This window comes from Rhododendron vialii, chromosome 13a (genome assembly GCF_030253575.1).
Source record: "Rhododendron vialii isolate Sample 1 chromosome 13a, ASM3025357v1".
Lineage (NCBI taxonomy): Eukaryota > Viridiplantae > Streptophyta > Magnoliopsida > Ericales > Ericaceae > Rhododendron > Rhododendron vialii.
Window position 1 is genome coordinate 7,871,234 of NC_080569.1, and position 25,110 is coordinate 7,896,343.

General features: G+C 38.3%; 1 protein-coding gene across 2 annotated transcripts in view; it reads left to right on the forward strand.

Annotated features, from left to right (window-relative positions):
- Window positions 1-24,803, forward strand: part of LOC131314331 (LRR receptor-like serine/threonine-protein kinase EFR) — a 41,915-nt gene extending 17,112 nt beyond the window's left edge. Inside the window, exons 1-2 of one of the 2 annotated variants that reach the window (XM_058342884.1) lie at window positions 20,170-23,004; window positions 23,167-24,803. In XM_058342884.1, coding sequence (XP_058198867.1) covers window positions 20,304-23,004; window positions 23,167-23,531 — 3,066 coding nt within the window. In that variant the 5' untranslated portion in view covers window positions 20,170-20,303 and the 3' untranslated portion in view covers window positions 23,532-24,803. Of the gene's footprint in view, window positions 1-20,169; window positions 23,005-23,166 lie in introns of those variants that run through there. The other variant, XM_058342882.1, reaches the window with a different exon arrangement.
- Window positions 24,804-25,110: the final 307 nt, after the last annotated feature.

Sequence of the window (25,110 nt, forward strand, 5' to 3'; positions counted from 1 at the left end):
ATCACTACCACCAAGGTAGTGGCGTCAATACTTGTGGTGGTTATCAAATGATGGTGGTGATGGTGGTTTGGAAGTTGTAGTTGTCAAGTGATATTGTTGGTGGTATGGACACCAAAATTTGGCTTCTTAATTGTATAAGCCCCGTGTATTAAGCGAATCTCGATAATAATGCAGTTTTGTGTTGTTTGATAAAGTGTAAAAAGCCCTATACACTCACTGGAGCTCTTTAGAAATGAATGAAGGCCTTAGAACTAGGAATGCGAGTACCAAAGGGAACATAGAATCATTGGAAAGGCATGAAAACATGTTTTAGCCTTAGTGGCTACCATGATCTTTGAATTGGTCTACTTTTGAACAACTTTCGATAAAACAAAATCTAATCTAATTATGGTTCAATCCCACCATATTTTAGTAATCGAAATACAGTCTTTATCCATACAAAATAGGTTACAACCCGGTTTAAAGTTAGAGTGATTCAGTATTTTTTGACCTATTGAGGGTAGAATTGTCCTATCTTTTGTTGAGTTTATTTTTTTGGAGTAAAAGTAATATAATTAGAAATTAGGTAAGACTAGCTTTTCAAAGGTTCAAACCACGTCCAAATCGGAGATCGGGAGTGTCTGCAACAAGAATGCATAGTTTGGTAGGTTTAGAAATTCCTATGATGCGCCCGGGCGCAAGGGCTTCCGCCTGGGGAGCATGTTAATGCGCCTGGGGCGCAGTAAGACTCCATTATTGCTCAAACTTTGCGGGTTTGTCCTGGACATTCCAGAACTCCAATTTTTCAAGGTTTGAGCCACTAAAAAGCTCTTTAAATTTAATTTCTAACCCAAGTAGTTTGAATAAGAAAATAATTTTGCAACAATTGACATGACCAATTTACCGTTTTTGAGTCAAAAAGTAAATCATTGAAGTAAAGACCTCGCGTCTCCCTCATCATAAATTCAATATTGACCTATTATATATCAATAAAAAAAAAATCAACTTACTAAAAGATGGTAAAATCGAATCATAAAAGTACTCATTTTTAATTTATGAAAAGTTGATAGTAAGCAGAGCACTATAAAGATCAACGGAACACCAACATCACTTCACCACCGACACAATCGTCACTACCACCAAGGTAGTGGCGTCAATACTTGTGGTGGTTATCAAATGATGGTTGTGATAGTCGTTCGGGAATTGTAGTTTGTCAAGTGATATTGTTGGTGGTATGGACACCAAAATTAGGCTTTTTAAATGTATAAGCCCTGTGTATTAGGCGAATCTCGATGATAAAGCAGTTTTGTGTTGTTCGATGAAGTGTAAAAAACCTATAAACTCTTTGCAGCTCTTTAGAAATGAATGAAGGCCTTAGAACTAGGAATGCGAGTACCGAAGGGAAAATAGAATCAATAGAGGGCATAAAAACATGTTTTAGCCTTAATGGCTTCCATGATCTTTGAATTGGTCTACTTTCGACCTACTTTCGATAAACCAAAATCTAATATAATTGTGGTTCAATCCCACCATATTTTAGTAATTGAAATTCTGTCTTTATCCATACAAAATAGGTTACAATCCTGTTTAAAGTTAGAGTGATTCAATGATTTTTACAAAATTACTCTTTTTTTGACCTATTGAGGGTAGAATTGTCCTATCTTTTGTTGAGTTAATTTTTTTGGAGTAAAAGTTATTCGCTTAGAAATTAGGCAAGACTAGCTTTTCAATGGTTCAAACGAGTCCAAATCGGAGATCGAAAGTGTCCGCGGCAAAAAAGCAAAGTTTGGTAGGTTTTGAAAGTCCTAAGATGCGCCCGCGCGCAAGGGCTTGCGCCTGGGGCGCATTATGACTCCACAATTGCTCAAACTTTGCGGGTTTGTCCTGGACACTCCAGAACTCCGATTTTTGTTAGGTTTGAGCCATTAAAAAGCTCTTTAAATCTTATTTCTAACCCAAGTAGTTTGAATCAGAAAATAATTTTGCAACAATTGACATGACCAATTTACCCTTTGTGAGTCAAAAAGTAAATCATTGAAGTAAAGAGCTCGCATCTCCCTCATATTAAATTCGATATTGACCTATTATACATCGATAAAAAGAATTTTCAACATACTAAAAGATGGTAAAATCAAATCCTAAAAGTACTCATTTTTAATTTATGAAAAGTTGATAGTAAGCAGAGCACTACAAAGATCAACGGAGCACCAACATCACTTCACCACCGACACAAACGTCACTACCACCAAGGTAGTGGCGTCAATACTTGTGGTGGTTATCAAATGATGGTGGTGATAGTCGTTTGGGAATTGTAGTTTGTCAAGTGATATTGTTGGTGGTATGGACACCAAAATTAGGCTTCTTAAATGTGCAAGTCCTGTGTATTAGGCGAATCTCGATCATAAAGCAGTTTTGTGTTGTTCGATGTAGTGTAAAAAGCCCTATAAACTCTCTGGAGCTCTTTAGAAATGAATGAAGGCCTTAGAACTAGGAATGCGAGTACCCAAGGGAACATAGAATCAAAGGAGGGCATGAAAACATGTTTTAGCCTTAGTGGCTCCCATGATCTTTGAATTGGTCTACTTTCGATAAACCAAAATCTATTATAATTATGGTTCAATCCCACCATATTTTAGTAATCGAAATACTGTCTTTACCCGTACAAAATAGGTTACAATCCGGTTTTAAATTACCATGGTTCAATGATTTTTACAAAATTATTCTTTTTTCGACCTATTGAGGGTAGAATTGTCCTATCTTTTGTTGAGTTAATTTTATTGGAGTAAAATTCATTCGGTTAGAAATAAGGCAAGACTAACTTTTCAATGGTTCAAACCACGTCCAAATCGGAGATCGAAAGTGTCCGCGGCAAGAATGCATAGTTTGGTAGGTTTTGAAAGTCCTAAGATGCCCCCGGGTGCAAGGGCTTGAGCCTGGGGAGCATGGTAATGCGCCCGGGGCGCATTAAGACTCCACAATTGCTCAAACTTTGCGGGTTTGTCTAGGGCACTCCGGAATTCCGATTTTTGCAAGGTTTGAGCCGTTTAAAATCTCATAAAGCCTAATTTCTAGCCCAAGTAGTTTGAATCCTAAAATATTTGTATAATGCTAACGACACAGACAAAACCTACACATATCACACACAGATTTTTGTGGGGCCCACTAAGGATCCCACAAAAATGATCCGAGCCGTTTGTTAAATATAAAATATTTTTTCAAGGGTCTCCGCAAAAAATCAGCTCAATCCGATACCTATAGGTGCTCAATCCAATCATCTATTTTTTCATTATCCTAAAATCCGAATGAAAAGTTAGATGATTGGATCGAGTTTCTATAGATATTGGATTGATCTGATTTTTTGCAAAGACCCTTGAAAAAATGTTTTACATTTAATGAATGACTTAGATTGTTTATGTGGGACCCATAATGGGCCCCACAAAAAATCTGTGTGTGATCTGTGTGGGTTTTCTCTGTGTGAATAGCACAGTTCAAAATATTTTTTCAACAAAATACATGATTAATTTTCCCTTTTTCAGTCGAAAAGTAAATCATTGAAGTAAAGAGCTAGCATCTCCCTCATCTTAAATTCGATATAGACCTATTATATATCGATAAAAAGAATTTTCAAAGTACTAAAAGATGGTGAAATTTGATCATAACAGTACTCATGTTTAATTTATAAAAAGTTGAAAGTAAGAAAACCACTACAAAGATCAATGGAGCATCACCATCACTTCACCACCTACACATACATCACTACCACCAAGGTAGTGGCGTCTATACTTTTGGGGGTTATCAAATGTTGGTGGTGATGGAGGTTACGGTGTTTTAGTGGTCAAGTGATATTGTTGTTGTCATGGACACCAAAATTTGGTTTCTTAAATGTTTATGCCCTGTGTATTAGGTGAACGTCGATGATAAAGCAATTTTATGTCATTCGATGAAGTGTAAAAAGCCCTATAAGCTCTCTAGAGCTCTTTGGAAATGACCGAAGGCCTTAGAACTAGGAATGCTAGTATCGAAGGGAGCATAGAATCAATGGAATGGCATGAAAATCTGTTTTAGCCTTAGCGGCTCCGATGATCTCTGAATCGGGTAATTTTCGACCAACATTCGATAAACCAAAAAATTGGTTTCAATCCGGTTTAAATTTAGCGCGATTCAATGGTTTTTTCCAAAAATATATTATTTCAAACCTATTGAGGGTAAAATTGTCCTATCATTTGGTGAATAAATATTTTTCGAGTAAAAGTAATTCGGTTTCAAACCACGTCCAAATCGGATATCAGGAGTGTCTGTGGCAAGAACGAAAAATTTGGTAGACTTTGAAAGTCCTAAGATGCGTCCAGGCGCAAGGGGAGCATGGTAATGCGCCGGGGGCGCATTAAGACTCCACAATTGCACAAACTTTGCGGGTTTGTCCAAGACACTCTGGAACTCCGATTTTTGCTAGGTTTGAGCTGTTTAAAATCTCATTAACCCTAATTTCTAGCCCAAGTAGTTTGAATCCAAAAATATTTTTGCAACAAAAGACATTACCAATTTTCCCTTTGTGAGTCGAAAAGTAAATCATTGAAGTAAAGAGCTCGCATCTCGCTCATTTTAAATTCGATAAAGTCCTATTATATATCGATAAAATGAATTTTCAAAGTACTAAAAGTTGGTGAAATCCAATCATAACAGTCCTCATGTTTAATTTATGAAAAATTGATAGTATGCATACCACTACAAAGATCAACGGAGCATCACCGTCACTCACCACCTACACATACATCACTACCACCAAGGTAGTGGCGTCTATACTTTTGGGGTTTTTCAAATGATGATGGTTATGGAGGTTACGGAGTTTTAGTGGTAAAGTGATATTGTTGGTGGAATGGACACCAAAATTTGGTTTCTTAAATGTATAAGCCCTGTGTATTAGGCGAACCTCGATGATAAAGCAATTTTATGTTGTTCGATGAAGTGTAAAAAGCCATATTAGCTCTCTGGAGCGCTTTATAAATGACCGAAGGCCTTAGAACAAGGAATGCGATTATCGAAGGGAACATAGAATCAATGGAATGACATGAAAATCTGTTTTAGCCTTAGCGGCTCCGATCATCTCTGAATCGGGTAATTTTCGACCAACTTTTGATAAACCAAAATCTATAATAATTATTGTTCAATCCCACCATATTTTTGTAATCTAAATACACTCTTTATCCATAAAAAATAGGTTTCAATCCGGTTTAAAGTTAGTGCGATTCAATGGTTTTTTCGAAAAAAAAAAAATTTCGACCTATTGAGGGTAAAATTGCCCTATCATCTGGTGAATAAATATTTTTGGAGTAAAAGTAATTTGGTTAGAAATCAGGCAAGACTAGCTTTTCAATGGTTGAAACCACGTCCAAATAGGAGATCGGGAGTGACCATGGCAAGACCACAAAATTTGGTAGGTTTTGAAATTCCTAAGATGCGCCCAGGCGCAACGTCTTGCACCTGGGGAGCATGGTAATGCGCCTGGGGCGCATTATGACTCCACAATTGCTCAAACTTTGTGGGTTTGTCCTGGACATTCCGGAATTCCGATTTTTGCAAGCTTTGAGCCGTTAAAAAGCTCTTTAAGTCTAATTTCTAACCCAAGTAGTTTGAATCCAAAAGTAATTTTACAACAAATTGCATGACCAATTTACCCGTTGTGAATCAAAAAGTAAATCATTTATGTAGAGAGTTCGCATCTCCCTCATCTGAAATTTGATATAGACCTATTATATATGAATAAAAAGAATTTTCAAAGTACGGAAAGATGGTAAAATCCAATTCGTAAAAGTACTCATGTTTAATTTATGAAAGGTTGGTAGTAAGCAGCCACTTCTAAGATCAACAGAGCACCACCATCACTTCACCACTGACACAAACATCACTACCACCAAGGTAGTGGCGTCAATACTTGCGGTGGTTACCAAATGATGGTGGTGATGCTGGTTTGGGAGTTGTAGTTTTCAGGAGATATTGTTAATGGTATGGACACCAAAATTAGGCTTTTTAAATGTATAAGCACTGTGTATTAGGCGAATCTCGATAAGAAAGCAGTTTTGTGTTGGTCGATAAAGTGTAAAAAGCCCTATAAATTCACTGGAGCTCTTTAGAAATGAATGAAGGCCTTAGAACTTGGAATGTGAGTACCGAAGGGAACAGAGAATCAATGGAAAAGCATGAAAACATGTTTTAGCCTTAGTGGCTGCCATGATCTTTGAATTGGTCTACTTTCGACCAACTTTCGATAAACCAAAATCTATTATAATTATGTTTCAATCCCACCATATTTTAGTAATCGAAAAACAGTCTTTATCCATACAAAATAGGTTACAATCCGGTTTAAAGTTAGAGTGATTCAATGATTTTTTCGAAATTATTCTTTTTTCGACGTATTGAGGATAGAATTGTCCTATCTTTTGTTCAGTTAATTTTTTTGGAATAAAAGTAATTCGGTTAGAAATTAGGCAAGACTAGCTTTTCAAAGGTTCAAACCACGTCCAAATCGGAGATCGGGAGTGTCCGCGGCAAGAATGCATAGTTTGGTAGGTTTTTGAAATTCCTAAAATGCGCCTGGGGTGCATTAAGACTCCACTATTGCTCAAACTTTGCGGGTTTGTCCTGAACACTCCGGAACTCCGATTTTTGCAAGGTTTGTGTAGAGACCCGTAAAAAAAATTTAATTATTTGAAAATGTTTATTAATTGGCTAATTAGAAGAATATAGTTTATTTGGTGGCTATTTGAATTAGGGATTGAAACTTGAGGGAATGGGTGTGTGATTAAAGGATATGGGAGTATAAATAGGGGTGTGTGTATGTAGGAGATTATTTCATCTCCTTCTTTCTCTCTCCTTCACGTCTCCTCTCTATCTCTAGCCGGCCATACCTCTCTCTCTCCTCTCCTCTCACTCAAAACTCCTCCAAGACCTCAAGAACCTCAAAGATCAACCACCCTTCAGCCATCCAATAGCATTCTCGAGCTCGAAATTTTGTGGGTCAAGCTTGGAGGGAAGTTCTTGGTCGATTTCGGAGCTTTGGAGGTCTAGGGCTCGCTTGGACTTCAATCAATCGCTTGGATCTCGTTCGAATCACTTAAGGTAGGGATTTCTTACTCTCTCTATGTGTTTATAGGTTGATTTTGTGCCTTGATCATGCTTGGTTAGTTGTTTGTTGTTGGAGTTTCGTTATTGAAAAGCTGAAAATCTACAGAAAAACTCTGTGGTATTGATACCCTCAAAAGGGGTATCGATACCCCACTCTCCTCTGGACCAGACTCTGGCCAGGTATTGATACCTCGATTAGGGGTATCAATACCCCTCTTCTATTCGGACAGATTTGGTTCATTTGTTTCTTCTCGTGCCTGTTTGAATCCCGAATACTTCAAACACCTTTTGAATAGCTTCAAATCACTTGTGCCTCAAAAGATTCTTTGACCAATCGGTCTCCTTGGGCTCTCGTCGTAGATTAGAAAAGTGTAGAATTAAATGGCTAGGATACTCGTACATTAGTTTACGCTTTTGGTTGATTGAAGTAGATGTTGTGGTATGTCTTAATGATTGATATAGACTTGTTAAGCGTTATTACATTACGTGATGATTGGTGAATTGAGAATTGTACTATGGAGTGGTTATTGAGTATCGTAGGCCATAAAGTATATCGGAGGGTGCATACTTGGTCGATGGGGGTTTTCCTTGCGGACCAGATGAGAATAGGGTAACCCGTATCCTCGTGCCTTGTCTCGTTGATCTTCCTAAATTCCTTTGGCACCCGATCTATAAGATTCTCATTTAAAACTTAGCGGATGGTGTGTTGTAGAGTCATTTTGGGTTCAGTACATGACATGGGGCTTCGTGATAAACTTTGAGAGATAACGTGGAACAAAGGTATTTAATAATGTACAAAAGGGACATGTTTGTGAATTTATAATGCATTGAATGACAATGAATGAAAGACTGTGACCTTGAGAAGTGTTGTCATCGATCTTGTATTCAAATTGTTAATGCTTATATGTTTGTGTGAGTTATGAATTTGAATTGAGAGTCCTGCAACGCAAGGTGTGGTAATGCGGAGACTCTAGAGGGCCCGCAATGCCAGGTGTGGTAATGCGAAAATCCACGTGGAAAGAATTCACTGTAACGCAAGGGGTGGTAATACGGTTGAATGTCTCGCATGATGAAGGAAGTTATGATTGGTTATAGAAGTTCGTGTTGTTGTTTGTTGCTTGAGATGGTAACTGTCGAACAAAGGAATAAATGATCGATTTTATCAAGGTTTTGAAAAGAAAGGAATTTAGTTTTGGAAAAAAGATTTTTATGAAAAATCCTCCGGTATTCCTAAGCGAATCAACGGTTTCGGTATTTCAGCACAAATCAACGGATTCCGGTATTCAAGCGAATCAACGGAGCTTGACCCGTGAAGGTCGAGAGTTTTCTCAAAGTTATTTTGGCAACAAAAAGGAAATGTTTTCTTTTATAAAAGAGGCTTGATGGTATAAGGTAAGAAATGAGGAAAATAAAGGTGGCAGTCATTCGAGAAATCTTAAAATGATTTGAGAAACGGTATGGGGTTAATTAGATTGATTTGTGCTTAAAGCTGCTCCTAGTTGTTGTACGAATGGCAAGGGATATCCATAAAAAGTATTGAATTCCTTAGTCGTTGTTCGTCGGTTCATTGTGCCTGTTGTATCTTCGATCGTTCATTGGAAATCATTCATTATTGTGGCATGTTTCATCGCATTTACATATAGCTTGGGTATAGAATTCTCTACTGGGCTAGTGTAGCTCAACCTATCATTTTCAGGTACACCTCAAGGATCTTGACGCGGAGTGCATGGTGTGCACGCTTGACATCATATCTTTTGAAAGCCGCCCGAGAAGTGATCCTATGATTTTTTTGTATGATCTTTTGAAAAGATTAAATTGTAAATTCATTTGAACTCTATTAATTTCAGATATTATGTAACCTCTAAACTTGCTATCTTTAACTAACTATGGAGTTTGGGCCGCAGTGCCAATGTTGTAAATCTTTAAACTTGGAAACCTAGTTTGTAAATGATTATTTGGAATTCTCTCTTTTGGGTATTATCTGTACTATGCGAGGATCATTTGATGAAATGGATTATTTATTTATGTTAAAAATCGAGGGCGTGACAGTTTGAGCCGTTAAAAAGCTCTTTGAATCTAATTTCTAACCCAAGTAGTTTGAATCAGAAAATAATTTTGCAACAATTGACATGACCTATTTGCCCTTTGTGAGTCAAAAAGTAAATCATTGAAGTAAAGAGTTCGCACCTCCCTCATCTTAAATTCGATATTGACCTATTATATATTGATAAAAAGAATTTTCAAAGTATTAAAAGATGGTAAAATCAAATTCTAAAAGTACTCATTTTTAATTTATGAAAAGTTGATAGTAAGCAGACCACTACAAAGATCAACGGAGCACCAACATCACTCCACCACCGACAAAACGTCACTACCACCAAGGTAGTGGCATCAATACTTGTGGTGGTTATCAAATGATGGTGGTGATAGTCGTTTTGGAATTGTAGTTTGTCAAGCGATATTGTTGGTGGTATGAAAACCAAAATTAGGCTTCTTAAATGTATAAGCCCTATGTATTAGGCGAATCTAAATGATAAAGCAGTTTTGTGCTAATCAATGAAGTGTAAAAAGCCCTATTAACTCTCTGGAGCTCTTTAGAAATGAATTAAGGCCTTAGAACTAGGAATGCGAGTACCGAAGGGAACATAGAATCAAAGGAGGGCATGAAAACATGTTTTAGCTTTAGTGGCTCCCATGATCTTTGAATTGGTCTACTTTAGACCTACTTTCGATAAACCAAAATCTATTATAATTATGGTTCAATCCCACCATATTTTAGTAATCGAAATACAGTCTTTATCCATACAAAATAGGTTACAATCCAGTTTAAAGTTAGTGTGATTCAATGATTTTTACAAAATTATTCTTTTTCCGACCTATTGAGGGTAGAATTGTCCTATCTTTTGTTGAGTTAATTTTTTTGGTGTAAAATTAATTCGGTTAGAAATTAGGCAAGACTAACTTTTCAATGGTTCAAACCACGTCCAAATTGGAGATAGAAAGTGTCCGCGGCAAGAATGCATAGTTTGGTTGGTTTTGAAACTCCTAAGATGCGCCAGGGCACAAGGGCTTGCGCCTGGGGAGCATGGTAATGCGCCTGGAACTTTGCGGGTTTGCCCAGGACACTCCGGAACTCTGATTTTTGCAAGGTTTGAGCCGTTTAAAATCTCATAAAGCCTAATTTCTAGCCCAAGTAGTTTGAATCCTAAAATAATTTTGCAACAAAATACATGACTAATTTTCCTTTTTTGAGTCGAAAAGTAAATCATTGAAGTAAAGAGCTCGCATCTCCCTCATCTTAAGTTCGATATAGACCTATTATATATCGATAAAAAGAATTTTCAAATGGTGAAATCCAATCATAACAGTACTCATGTTTAATTTATAAAAAGTTCGAAGTAAGAAAACCACTACAAAGATCAACAGAGCATCACCATCACTTCACCACCTACACATACATCACTACCACCAAGGTAGTGGCGTCTATACTTTTGGGGGTTATCAAATGTTGGTGGTGTTGGAGGTTGCGGAGTTTTAGTGGTCAAGTAATATTGTTGTTGGCATGGACACCAAAATTTGGTTTCTTAAATGTATAAGCCCTGTGTATTAGGCGAACCTCGATGATAAAGCAATTTTATGTCATTCGATGAAGTGTAAAAAGCCCAATAAGCTCTCCGGAGCTCTTTAGAAATGACCGAAGACCTTAGAACTAGGAATGCTAGTACCAAAGGGAACATAGAATCAATGGAATGGCATGAAAATCTGTTTTAGCCTTAGTGGCTCTGATGATCTCTGAATTGAGTAATTTTCGACCAACTTTCGATAAACCAAAATCTATAATAATTATTGATCAATCCCACCATTTTTTTGTAATCTAAATACACTCCTTATTCACAAAAAATTGGTTTCAATCCGGTTTAAATTTAACGAGATTCAATGGTATTTTCCAAAAATATTTTTTTTCCGCCCTATTGAGGGTAAAATTGTCCTATCATTTGGTGAATAATTATTTTTGAAGTAAAAGTAATTCGGCTAGAAATTAGGCAAGACTAGCTTTTCATTGGTTGAAACCACGTCCAAATCGGATATCGGGAGCGTCCGTGGCAAGACCGAAAAATTTGGTAGATTTTGAAAGTCCTCAGATGGGCCCGGGCACAAGGGGAGCATGGTAATGCGCCTGGGGCGCATTAAGACTCCACAATTGCCAAACTTTGCGGGTTTGTCCTGGACACTCCGGAACTCCGATTTTGGCAAGGTTTGAGCCGTTAAAAAGCTCTTTAGGTCTAATTTCTAACCCAAGTAGTTTGAATCCTAAAATATTTTTGTAACAAATGACATGACCAATTTACCCTTTGTGATTCGAAAAGTAAATCATTTAAGTAAAGAGCTCGCATCTCCATCATCTTAAATTCGATATAGACCAATTATATATCGATAAAAAGAATTTTTAAAGTACTAAAAGATGGTAAAATTGAATCATAAAATGACTCATGTTTAATTTATGAAAAGTTGGTAGTAAGCAGACCACTACAAAGATCAACGGACAACCACCATTACTTCACCACCGACACTAACATCACTACCACCAAGGTAGTGACGTCAATACTTGTGGTGGTTATCAAATAATGGTGGCGATGGTGGTTTGGGAGCTGTAGTTTTTACGTGATATTGTTTGTGGTATGGACACCAAAATTTGGCTTCTTAAATGTATAAGCCCTGTGTATTACGCGAATCTCGATGATAAAGCAGTTTTGTGTTGTTCGATGAAGTGTAAAAAGCCCTATAAACTCTCTGGAGCTCTTTAGAAATGAATGAAGGCCTTAGAGCTAGGAATGCAAGTACCGAAGGGAACATAGAATCAATGGAAGTGCTTGAAAAGCTGTTTTAGCCTTAGTGGCTCCCATGATCTTTGAATTTTTCTACTTTCGACCTAGTATCGATAAACCAAAATCTATTATAACTATGGATCAATCCCACCATATTTTAGTAATTGAAATACAGTCTTTATCCATACAAAATAGGTTACAATCTGGTTTAAAGTTAGCATGATTCAATGATTTTTACAAAATTATTCTTTTTTCGACCTATTGAGGGTAGAATTGTCCTATCTTTTGTTGAGTTAATTGTTTTGGAGTAAAATTAATTCAGTTAGAAATTAGGCAAGACTAGCTTTTCAATGGTTCAAACCACGTCCAAATCGGAGATCGGGAGTGTCCGCGGCAAGAATGCATAGTTTGGTATGTTTTGAAACTCCTAAGATGCGCCCGGGTGCAAGGCTTGCGTCTGGGGAGCATGGTAATGCGCCAGGCGCATTATGACTCAACAATTCCTCAAACTTTGCGGGTTTGTCCTGGACACTCCGGAACTCCCATATTTGCAAGGTTTGAGCCGTTAAAATGCTCTTTAAGTCTAATTTCTAACCCAAGAAGTTTGAATCCTTAAATATTTTTGCAACAAGTGACATGACCAATTTACCTTTTGTGAGTCGAAAAGTAAATCATTTATGTAAAGAGCACGCATCTCCCTCATCTTAAATTCGATATAGACCAATTATATAACGATAAAAAGAATTTTCAAAGTACTATAAGATGGTAAAATCCAATCATAAAAGTACTCATGTTTTATTTATGAAAAGTTAGTAGTAAGTAGACCACTACAAAGATCAACGGAGCACCATCATCACTTCACCTCCGACACAAACATCACTACCACCAAGGTAGTGGCGTCAATACTTGTTGTGGTTATCAAATGATGGTGGTGATCGTGGTTTGGGAGCTGTAGTTGTCAAGTGATATTGTTGGGGGTATGGACACCAAAATTTGGGTTCTTAAATGTATAAGCCCTATGCATTAGGCGAATCTCGATGATAAAGCAGTTTTGTGTTGTTCGATGAAGTGTAAAAAGCCTTATAAACTCTCTGGAGCTCTTTAGAAATGAATGAAGGCCTTAGAACTAGGAATGCGAGTACCGAAGGGATCATAGAATCAATTAATGGAAGGGCATGAAAACATGTTTTAGCCTTAGTGGCTCCCATGATCTTTGAGTTGGTCTGCTTTCAACCAACTTTCGATAAACCAAAATCTATTATAATCATGGTTCAATCCCACCATATTTTAGTAATCCAAATACAGTCTTTATCCATACAAAATAGGTTATAATCCGGTTTAAAGTTTGCGTGATTCAATGATTTTTCCAAAATTATTCTTTTTTCTACCTATTGAGGGCTAAAACATGTTAAAATCAAAGATCATGGGAGCCACTAAGGCTAAAACATGTTTCCAACCTACTTGCGGAATTTCACTATTCTACAAAGTCTCAACCTATCTTTCCATAACCTCGACGGCGAGGTACCACACAAAGGGGTTTTTAGAAATATAAGTGCATTTTCAATTGTTGGGAATAGAAAACTGTGTGGAGCCATAAAGAGTTTGGGACTACCTTCTTATCAAATACCTGTAACAAAGAAAAGAGGAACAACTCTTGCCATCAAAATAGCAATTCCAGTAGCTATTTCGTGTTCGGTTCTTTTGGCATTTTTGTTGGGCTTTTTATGCAGGAACAAGAGACCGGAAAGAAGCCCTTCGATCATGTTGCCAACAGATGAGCAGTTTAGACAAGTTTCTTATTAAGAGCTTGTCCAAGCAACTAACCAGTTCTCATCAGCTAACTTGATTGGTGAGGGACACTTTGGTTTTGTCTACAAAGGGGTTCTAGGAAGCGAAGCAATGGCTGTAGCAGTGAAGGTACTCAAACTTAGAGAGAATTAAAGGAGCTGCCAGGAGTTTTACCACTAAATGCAATGCGTTGAGAAATATTCGACACCGGAACCTCGTCAATATAATCACTACATGCTCAAGTATTGATTCCAAAGGGGAAGATTTCAAGGCACTAATTTTCGAGTTCATGCCGAACGGAAGCCTTGAGGAGTGGCTGCACAAAAGTGAAGGTGATCAGAATGAACACCCAAGAAGTTTAAATCTGACTCAGAGACTAAGCATAGCAATTCATATGGCATCTGCACTAGAGTATCTTCACCATCACTGCGAAGCCGCGATTGTTCACGGTGATCTGAAACCAAGTAATATTCTGCTTGGTCATGACATGACTCGTGTGGGCGATTTTTGATTGGCAAGGTTTTTGACGGATAGCCTGCCCAGTATTTCTCAAACAAGTTCAGCTGGGATCAGAGGAACGGTTGGCTACGTTGCTCCAGGTAAGTAAGCTTATCTATCTCACACGTGTATTTATACTCTTTCCTTTGTTTTGTTTATTGCAAATGCTTATGAAATTTCAACATCATTTCTTTTAACAATTGAACTGAAACCAACGTGAAGTTTAAACTCCTATGGCAACTAACATGATCTGTCACGATTCTTGGTTGTGTATATATAGAGTATGGCATGGGAAGTAAGCCATCGATCCAGGGTGATGTCTACAGCTTTGGAATTCTCTTACTGGAGATGTTTACAGGAAGGAGACCTACTGATACCATGTTCGAGGATGGTCGAAACCTCCATCATTTTACCAAGACCGCACTGCCCAAAAGAGTGATGGAGATTGCTGAACCTTCTCTTTTATCAAAAGTTGGAGGTGATGATGACATCACAACGGCGAGGGAAGGCAAAATCAAGGAGTGTTTGGTTGCAGTGCTGACAATTGGAGTTTCATGCTCAATTGGAGTTGCCATAGAAGTTTAAACTCCTATGGCAACTAACATGATCTGTCACGATTCTTGGTTGTGTATATATACAGTATGGCATGGGAAGTAAGCCATCGATCCAGGGTGATGTCTACAGCTTTGGAATTCTCTTACTGGAGATGTTTGCATGAAGGAGACCTACTGATACCATGTTCGAGGATGGTCGAAACCTCCATCATTTTACTAAGACCGCACTGCCCGAAAGAGTGATGGAGATTGCTGAACCTTCTCTTTTATCAGAAGTTGGAGGTGATGATGACAGCACAACGGCGAGGGAAGGCAAAATCAAGGAGTGTTTGGTTGCAGTGCTGACAATTGGAGTTTCATGCTCAATTGGAGTTGCCATAGAAGTTTAAACTCCTATGGCAACTAACATGATCTGTCACGATTCTTGGTTGTGTATATATAGAGTATGGCATGGGAAGTAAGCCATCGATCCAGGGTGATGTCTACAGCTTTGGAATTCTCTTACTGGAGATGTTTACAGGAAGTAGACCTACTGATACCATGTTCGAGGATGGTCGAAACCTCCATCATTTTACTAAGACCGCACTGCCCGAAAGAGTGATGGAGATTGCTGAACCTTCTCTTTTATCAGAAGTTGGAGGTGATGATGACAGCACAACGGCGAGGGAAGGCAAAATCAAGGAGTGTTTGGTTGCAGTGCTGACAATTGGAGTTTCATGCTCAATGCAATCACCAGGGGAACGAATGGGCATGAGAGCTGTGGTGGCAGAATTGTGTAGAACTAGGACCAAAATGTTTGCGCATTAGCAAAAGAGCAACGCCGGAGCCCAACTTCAAAACTCAACTCCGGACATAGCTTTGTGTAGTGTTGTTCGATGAACATGGACCCTTTTACATCTCCGAACACAATTGGGTCAGGGGACCAGAGTTGTGTTCTTAAGTTGGGTTCCTTGACTTTCTGTTAGCACAATGATTGTAATGATGAACAATAAAAGAGTAAGATTCAAACCCCCAAGTGTTTGACGCACATTGCAATTTCTCTCTTTCCAACATGCCCGATAATGGGTTCTCTCGACGCCATTCCTATTCCCCTCGATCTTCGTCCCTTTAATTGAAGCAATATTTTTGTTATTGTTTGGTAATTGTTAATTTCTTGGCTCTATTCCTATTACTTCTGTTTTGACTCTCTCTCGTGTCGCCTCTTTACTCTAAGAAACCGTTTGGACGGGGCGTCAGTGCTACTTAATGAACAGATTTTGCTTTGTACTTTTACGTTGGGTAAGCGTTCAATCGGTAGAAGAAGAGCGCATTGTTCGGTAAGTCATTGGTGTTTCAGGAGGGAGGGGAAAGAAAAAAGAAGTGCTTGAAAGGGTTGATGTGGCATTTCAAATTACTGGTCGTGCCTCTAACATTTACGTAATACTCGTGGCATTAGCGCCACCCTTTTGAAAATATGAATTGATATTAATATTAATATTGTATGTTCATTTTTTGACTTTGTCTTGTCCTAATTTGTTTGTCTGATTAACTTTTAAATGGATAAAATTCCATTTTTGTCCTTACTTTTTTTAAATAAAGTAACTGTTCAAAAAAGTTTAAGGGTAAATATTGAAAGGGTTAATTACTTGTTGCCCCCTTTATCTATACACGTTTTTCACTTTACCCACTCTTACTATAAAACGCTACAACCTACCCCCTTTATCTTCCAATTCCTAACACATAAGGCCTGCCGTTAGTCTGTGATCCCAAACTTAGTTAACTATTTTGTTTAAGTATGGATGAATGTAAGGGTAGTGGCTCTGCCATATTTTGTTGGAAACTTGACAAGTTGGACGTAGTTCACTAAGGCTTGTGGTCTTCTCTTTTGACGAATTCTGAATTCTCCTGGATATAATTGACTATGCCAAACTTAGTTAACTGTTTTGTTTTAAGGGGTTGTTCGGCTAAATAAGTCACTTGGCTTCTTTTTTTTGTCCTTATTTAAATTTTTTCTCATTTGTTAATTTTTTGTTAATTTTTTGTCAATTTTTTTGAGATTATTGCTTCTTCATGACAAGAAGAAACTAAAAAGTAAAAAACTACAATCGAAATCTATTTTTTTTTTAATATAGACGAAAAAATTGGCTTATTTATGTCTTTATTCAAAAAAAATAGGTTTTGATCGTAATGTTTTACTTTTTAGATTCCTCTCGTCATGACGAAGCAATAATCCCAAAAAAAATTGATGAAAAATTAACAAATGCGAAAAAAATTTGAATAATGACAAAAAAATAAGCCAATTAACTTATTTAGCCGAACAACCCCCAAGTATGGATGAATGCAAGGGCAGTGGCTCTGCCATATCTTTTGTTAATGTAAGGCCTTATGTGTTAGGAATTGGAAGATAAAGGGGTAGGTTGTAGTGTTTTATAGTAAGAGGGGGTAAAGTGAAAAATGTGTATAGATAAAGGGGGCAACAAGTAATTAACCCATATTGAAAAGTAAACTACTTTTAAGTGTAATTATTTTTTTTATCAGCCTTTTAGGTGCAATTATTATGCTCCCATACTAAGTTGGATTTTCAATATTAGACAAGCAAATTGAGACAGATTATGGTCAGAATGTAGTATTGAATCTGTAAAGTTCTTTGGACATTTGTGCATAATTCATTTTGCAATAGAAGTTGTGCTTGGGAGATATCATGTCAAAATACATTCTATAGGTCATTTATGACTTTATGTTACCAAAATACGGAAAGTGGAAAATGAAAAAGTCAAAAAGCTCCTCCTCTACTTTTGTCTTTTGCTCTCTAAACATCAAAAAATAAAAGATGCATTTTCATGAAATGTGTTGTGGGTAGAGTCTCCCAAACAGCCAAAAGTAGAAAAGGTAAAAACAAAAATGCAACCAATGAGTATCCAAACACCCACCTCAATGTCTCTCCTCTCTCTTTCTCGGTTCCAGTTTCTCTCACTACATATTCAAGATTTTTTTTAACAGCAAAGAAAGTAATGTTTTATTAATAATAACAAAATGTTAATTCATATTTAAAATGGTTCAATTTTTGCATATGTCGTCATGACATCGATTTGATGACGCTTTGGGCCTTCGATCAGTATTTACTCTGTCAATGGTGTGGTGAAGTTTAAATGGGTGGTCAAAAAAGGCTCTCCTACCCCTCCTACTGTTTGAAGGGAACATGGAGCAGGTGAGTGCGAGAGGCATTCATGAGTAAAATGAAACCCACCCACTAAATAGATTCGAGCCCAACGAAATCATGGAGCAAGGGAAGTCTGCAACTGGGCAATGGGTCATTTACTTCGAGCAGGGAGACGATGATGCATTCCAGAAGGGCAAATACGCCATCTAGATTCAATGATCGTGGCTTCAACAATTGGAGTTGTGACATTAACAGCTTCCAAAGAAAAGAAAAAAAACAGTATATACTAATATGAGAAATGCGTATTAGGACTCCAATTTTTATTTTTTGTTCATATTCTTCGTTCCTTAGCCATCCCAAATACAGTAAGAGCCCATCAATTCACTTGGGGTCTATTTGTTTGACCAGATTTGCATATCATCCAACCCATAGGAATCACATATTTATTGTTTTGTTAAAATCTTTACGGGCGAGAGGAAATATACATTGTCATATAATCCCACAAACTGTCGAGTCCATATATATGTGAATTTGCAAAAAAGGGAGAAGCAAACAGAGGTCATGAAAAGCCCATGTCAATCAGCCGCTCTTGGCACGGCTAAGATGTGAATGTGATGGCTGGTGGGCCCTAGAAGTCTCCTCCGCGTCGATCAAAAATAAAAAAAAGAAGTCTCCTGAGAAGTCTCCTCCAAGGTCTCCTCAGGCCTCAGGTCACATTGGTAGTCTCCTCTCAACTTTGGAGGACAAAGGCAACAAAAAGTCTCTCTGAATCGGCCGTGAATAAACACACACACATTTGATTGGTTGAGAGCACCATGTGGACATGCCACATAGTAGTAGTTCGGGACTATTGAATAATTACTCCAATTACGTGAGCACTTGGCTTCCATTCCATGCGCAACCTCCTCTAGCCCTTTCCTGAGCGGATATGCATATTTAGATACTATGTATCTAATTTTAAGGGATCACAGATTCTTTGTGTGGTTAAATTCTTTACTGGTCAGTCCATTGGTTAAATAATCCCACAAAATTGTGTAATATGTTATACCATGGGGGCTATGTCGTAGATTTTCAAATACAATTAGATTTTAGTTTGGAATTTTCGGAAAGGTACTAGAGTGAGAATTTTGTGAAAGGTTGCTACGCATTTTGACATGAGTTGTGACTTTATGTAAATAGTTGTAACACTCATTAAATTGGGGTGTGATCGTTTGGGAAAGATGTGATTGTTAGGAAGAGATGTGAAACATGAGGTGCCTCCAAGAGGCATGACCCTTCCTAATTAATTGTTTAAAGGGTGCCTACTAACAGACATGTTACTTTCTATTAATTGTCTTTGAAAGACATGATCCTCCCTAATATGTCTTCGAAGGACATGACCATTCCTTATGATTGTTTACTAGAGACACAACATTTCACACAAGGGTATCTATAAGTCTATAAATAGGCCATTTGTAAAGTCTTTCAATGAACCGAAAAATTTCATACTGAATTGCTCTATTTCTCTCTATACATTCTCTTCCTAGAATTGAAAACCGATATTTTATTATTCCACATAAATAGAATATTAGTCCTTGTTTCTTTTACATTTGCTAAGTAGATATTCTGTCTGTCTTCATTTTTGCAAACGCAGACAGAAAGAACCTAGAGTTCGGATTCGATTTATCTTGAAAGCGGATTTGCTGTAACCCGGTGCACACCTTCTGGTGCGACAAATACTGTCTTTAGGAAAGCGTTCTCCTAACGCGACTCGAATGGTTTCTTTCGTTTTCAGATTTTGAAGAGACGATCACATCACTTTAATCATTTTGAAGACTGGATTTTCATCAAGCTGTAGATTTATTAATCTCATCGCTTAGTCTATTGTAACTACATGCCCGAGGAGTGTTTATATCTGTCAATTATTTGTCCTTGTCAAACGAAGGGGACTCTCGAATAATTACACACGCGTAATTCTTGACGAAATAAATATTGGGGATTGTGGGTCACACACGCAACAAAGACACCAAATGTAGGTAGTTTGGCTAGAAATCTCCACTATTTCATTTTTTAACGGAATTTACCGAGGAATACAAACACTGACTCAACTCTCAACCTCTCTGTTATCTCCACATATCTCCCTAAATACTTATAGATATATATACATAAACAAGAAAGGGGGAAGCAAACAAAGAGGCCATTGAGGAAAAAACAAAGAAGCCAAATGGCTGGTGGGCACAAGAAGTCTTCTCCCAGGTCTCCTCAGGTCGGTTTGGTAGTACAGTATCCTCACGACTTGGGAAGGGCCAAGTCAACAAGAAGTCTCCCTGAATCGGACGTGAATATACATGCACACAAGTGCGTGAGCAGTTGGCCCAACTTCCTCTAGCTCTTTCCAATTCATCCAGCCTTGTCGAGATGAGAAAACTAATATCATGCTTCATCCTTGCTTACATTGCCCTGTTTTTGTACCCAACAAATTTCAAACCTTCTTCAGGAGCTGCTGCATTATCGATAGGGAACGAAACCGACAGACTTGCATTGCTTGCCTTCGAAGACAGAATAACACAAGACCCACTCAATGTCATAACCTCATGGAACACCTCCACCCATTTCTGCAAGTGGCAGGGTGTTTCATGCAGCACCCGACATCCAGGCAGAGTCACCCTCCTTAATTTAGCAGGCAAGAAGTTGACGGGATCATTACCCTCTCAATTGGGAAACCTAAGCTTTCTCAGAGGAAAAAATCTCGAAAACAACAGTTTTCAAGGCATCATTCCACAAGAGTTCGGTCGCTTGACGCGGCTTAAATATCTCAATCTCAGCAGCAACGCATTCCAAGGGGAGATCCCAACCAACTTGTCCTACTGTTCTGAGATTCAATTCGTCTACTTGAGCTACAACAATCTAGTAGGCAAAATTCCGGAGGAGCTGAGCTCTTTATCAACAAACAAACTCAAGTGGATTAAACTATCTGTTAATGGACTCACCGGCAGCATCCCACGTTGGTTAGGAAATGTGTCTTCTCTGCTTGACTTGAGAATGGCACGAAACTACTTCCAAGGAACCATTCCATCCGAACTAGGGAGACTACGGAATTTGGAAGCTTTGACTGTTGCGGCAAACAATTTATGGGGGGAGATTCCTCCTTCTATCTACAATATTTCTTCACTCCTTTATTTAGATGTCAGCATCAACCAATTTTACGGGAAAATCCCGCAAGATATTGGCTTCAATCTTCCCAATCTTCTCGGCATCAATGTCGCAGTAAACCAGTTCACCGGTCACTTGCCGATTTCTTTATCAAATGCCTCAGGACTACGACAAATGGGTTGTACTTATTGTAATTTTACAGGAACCATGCTTACAAATCTCGGAAGCTTAAAAGACCTAGTAAGGCTCACAGTTGGCGGAAATCAACTAGAGACAGATAAGGCAGAAGGATTCAGCTTTCTAACTTCTTTGACTAACTGCAGCAACCTCCAAACACTAGACATAGCAGGGAATAGGTTCCAAGGTGAATTACCCGCGTCAATCGCTAATTTCTCAACGACGCTGCAACAGCTTTTGGCATTTAATAACCAGATATCAGGGAGCATACCTGAAGGAATCACGAATTTAATTGGCCTTACGAGATTGGAAATATCCACAAACTCGTTTACCGGTGAAATTCCTGAGGGTATAGGCAAACTTGAAAGACTGGGGGTTCTTCACCTATCCAATAACAGAATTTCAGGGTCGGTTCCTGCAACAATTGGAAACATCACAACACTGCAGCGATTAAATTTGTTCGGAAATAACTTGAGTGGAAACATTCCTCCAAGTTTGGGAAATTGCAAGCAACTCGAGGTACTACACCTCTCCGGCAACAACTTAACCGGTTTCATACCAAAGGAAGTTGTAAGCGTTTCTACTACTCTTTCTTTCAACTTATCACAGAATTCTCTGACCGGACCCTTGCCCATGGAGGTTGGTAACATGAGCAAACTCATCGAACTGGATGTTTCGAATAACAGATTGTCCGGAGAAATTCCTAGTACTCTTTCCAAGTGTATAATGCTGGAGTACCTTAGTTTGGGGGATAACTTATTCAGAGGGAGAATTCCTCAGGCTTTGAGTGCTCTAAAGAGCCTTCAATTCATTGATCTTTCCAGAAACAAATTGTCAGGTCAAATTCCAGCCTACTTGCAGAATCTCTCTCTTCTAGAAAGTCTCAATCTATCTTACAATTACCTCGACGGCGAGGTACCACACGAAGGGGTTTTTAGAAATACAAGTGCATTTTCAATTGTTGGGGACAGAAAACTGTGTGGAGGCATAAAGAGTTTGGGACTTCCTTCTTGTCAAATACCTGTAACAAAGAAAAGAGGAACAACTCTTGCCATCAAAATAGCAATTCCAGTAGCTACTTCATGTTCAGTTCTGCTGGCATTTTTATTAGTCTGTTTATACAGGAACAAGAGACCAGAAAGCAGCCCTTCAACCATGCCTCCCTTGGATGAAATGTTTAGACAAGTTTCTTATGCAGAGATTGTCCAAGCAACGAACCAGTTCTCATCATCTAACTTGATTGGTGACGGACGTTACGGTTTTGTCTATAGAGGTGTTTTGGGTAATGAAGGAACGGTTGTGGCAGTGAAGGTGCTCAAGCTTACAGAGAAAGGAGCTGCCAAGAGTTTTAAGGCTGAATGCAATGCACTGAGAAATATTCGACACCGGAACCTCATCAAGATAATTACCACTTGTTCAAGTATCGATTCCAAAGGGGACGATTTCAAGGCGCTAATTTTCGAGTTCATGCCCAACGGAAGCCTTGAGGAGTGGCTGCACCAAAGTGAAGGTGATCAGAATGAACACCCAAGAAGTTTAAGTCTGACTCAGAGACTAAGCATAGCAATTGATACGGCATCTGCACTGGAGTATCTTCACCATCACTTTGGAGCAGCGATTGTTCACGGTGATCTGAAGCCAAGTAATATTCTGCTTGGTCATGACATGACTGCTCGTGTGGGTGATTTTGGATTAGCAAGCTTTTTGTCAGGTGGCCTCCCACCCACTGTTTCTCAAGCTGAAACAAGTTCAACTGGGATAAGAGGAACCATTGGCTACGTTGCTCCTGGTAACTAAGCTAATCTATCTCATACACATTCGTTTCTCTTCTTTATTACAAATGCTTATGATATGTGAAAATCATTGTTAATTAATTGAAACCAACCTGAAGTATAAAATCATATGGCAACTAACACGATTTGTCATGATTGTTTGTTGTGCTTATACATAGAGTATGGCATGGGAAGTAAGGCATCGATTCAGGGAGATGTCTACAGCTTCGGAATTCTCTTACTGGAGATGTTTACAGGAAGAAAACCTACAGATACGACATTTGACGATGGTCAGAACATACATCAGTTTACTAAGGCTGCATTGCCTGAAAGAGTGATGGAGATTGTTGAAACTTCTCTGTTTTCAGAAGTTGGCGGTGATGACAATGACAACAATACGAGGGAAGGAAAAATCAAGGATTGCTTGGTTGCAGTGTTGACAATGGGAGTTTCTTGCTCAATGGAACCACCGGGGGAACAAATGGACATGAGAGATGTGGTAGCAGAGTTGTGTAGAATTAGGACCAAAACTTTTCGCCATTAGGAAATTGATTGTGATGAGAAAAAAAGGAGGGAACAAGGAAAATGATTTTCTCCCTCTTGTTCTGATGCCGGTCAAAGTTCTTGAAGTCATTCAAGAAGTCATTGAGTCGATCGATGAGTCTATTTAAGTTTCTAAGTGTCTTTTAAGTTTTAAAGAGTCTTCCTAGTTTTTAGAAAGTCAATTGCCTTTATTTTTCATGAAGTTCTAATCTTGGAAATCTATGTTTATTTTTCCTATGTTGGAGAGATATTCCAACAGGTCCTGTATATATCATTTGCTATGAATGAAATTAGTAGTTTTGAGTGTGTTTTGAGAAAACATTTGCTTTATCTTCTTGTTTACAGCTCTTATCTCTTAGGTCGATTCCTTAGAGTGGCGAGTATATACAGCTCTGTATCTCTCGTTAAATCCTCGAGTGGTGTTATTCTGTATTCCGTTGGGTTCCTAACATAGATGGTGAGCTTTATCTTTTTACCCCTTTATAATTTTCTTTTCTTCCTTCCAAATATCCGCCATCATGTTCTATACAGAAACAGGAAATAAAATACGGAACTCTCCATCTTTCCTTAGACTATTTCTCTTTACATTTCCTTTCAAGTACCAAACACTGTCTCAACTTACTGGCAACATACCTTCACTTTCAATATGCCCTATCCTAATTCCTAATCATAGTACAATATGAATTAGGGTGAAAGGGACAAAAGGGGAGGCGGATAGTGATGACTAGCGGATAATATAGAGAGAACTTAATTTGGTTTATGTTGATATGAAACAAAAGTATTTTGGAATTAGATATTTGATCCCTTCAGTGGCAGAAAAAGGAACATATTTTGGCATTATCATCACCCGTTTAGTTCTTCTACTACCAATCACTGAATTTCAAATCTCGTCACTCTTGCATGTACTCAGCGTGGAGGGAAGTTCCCTAACAAGAAAAATTCCAGATTACATTATTGGAAAGCTATCGAACTTGAAATGCCTGCATTTTGAGTCAAATCTACTGATTGGGTAGTTTCACATTTCCCTTGGCAACGACATTCAGTTGTTGGGAATTTATCTTGAAAATAACAGCTTACGTGGAAGCACATCTTGAAGTTTAGCAAACTGTCAAAGCCTACTGACATTGAACCTTTCTCAAAATAAACTCAATGGTACCATACCTGAACCACTATTTTCCCTTACCTCCCTCTCAATAATTCTTAACGTTTCACATAATTCTTTGACCGAGACCTTGCCGATACGACATTGGAAACTTGACAAATCTCACTGCTCTTGGTATTTCCAAAAACAAATTTTCTGGACACGTTCCAACCAATTAAGGAAATTGTTATGGATTGGAGTTGCTCCTACTTTTCATGCATGGGGATTTTTTTTGGAGGCACCATTCCTTCTGTAGGTGGTTTCAAAGACATTCTCAGTGTCTAGTCCTTTCTCACAACCACCTTTCAGGCCAAATTCCACAGTACTTGGCCAAGCTTTCTTCATTTCTATATCTAAGCCTGTCATTTAACAATCTCGAGGGGGAGGTGCCTGTTAAAGGTGTCTTCAGAAGTCCAAGTGCAATTCAAGTCTCCGGCAA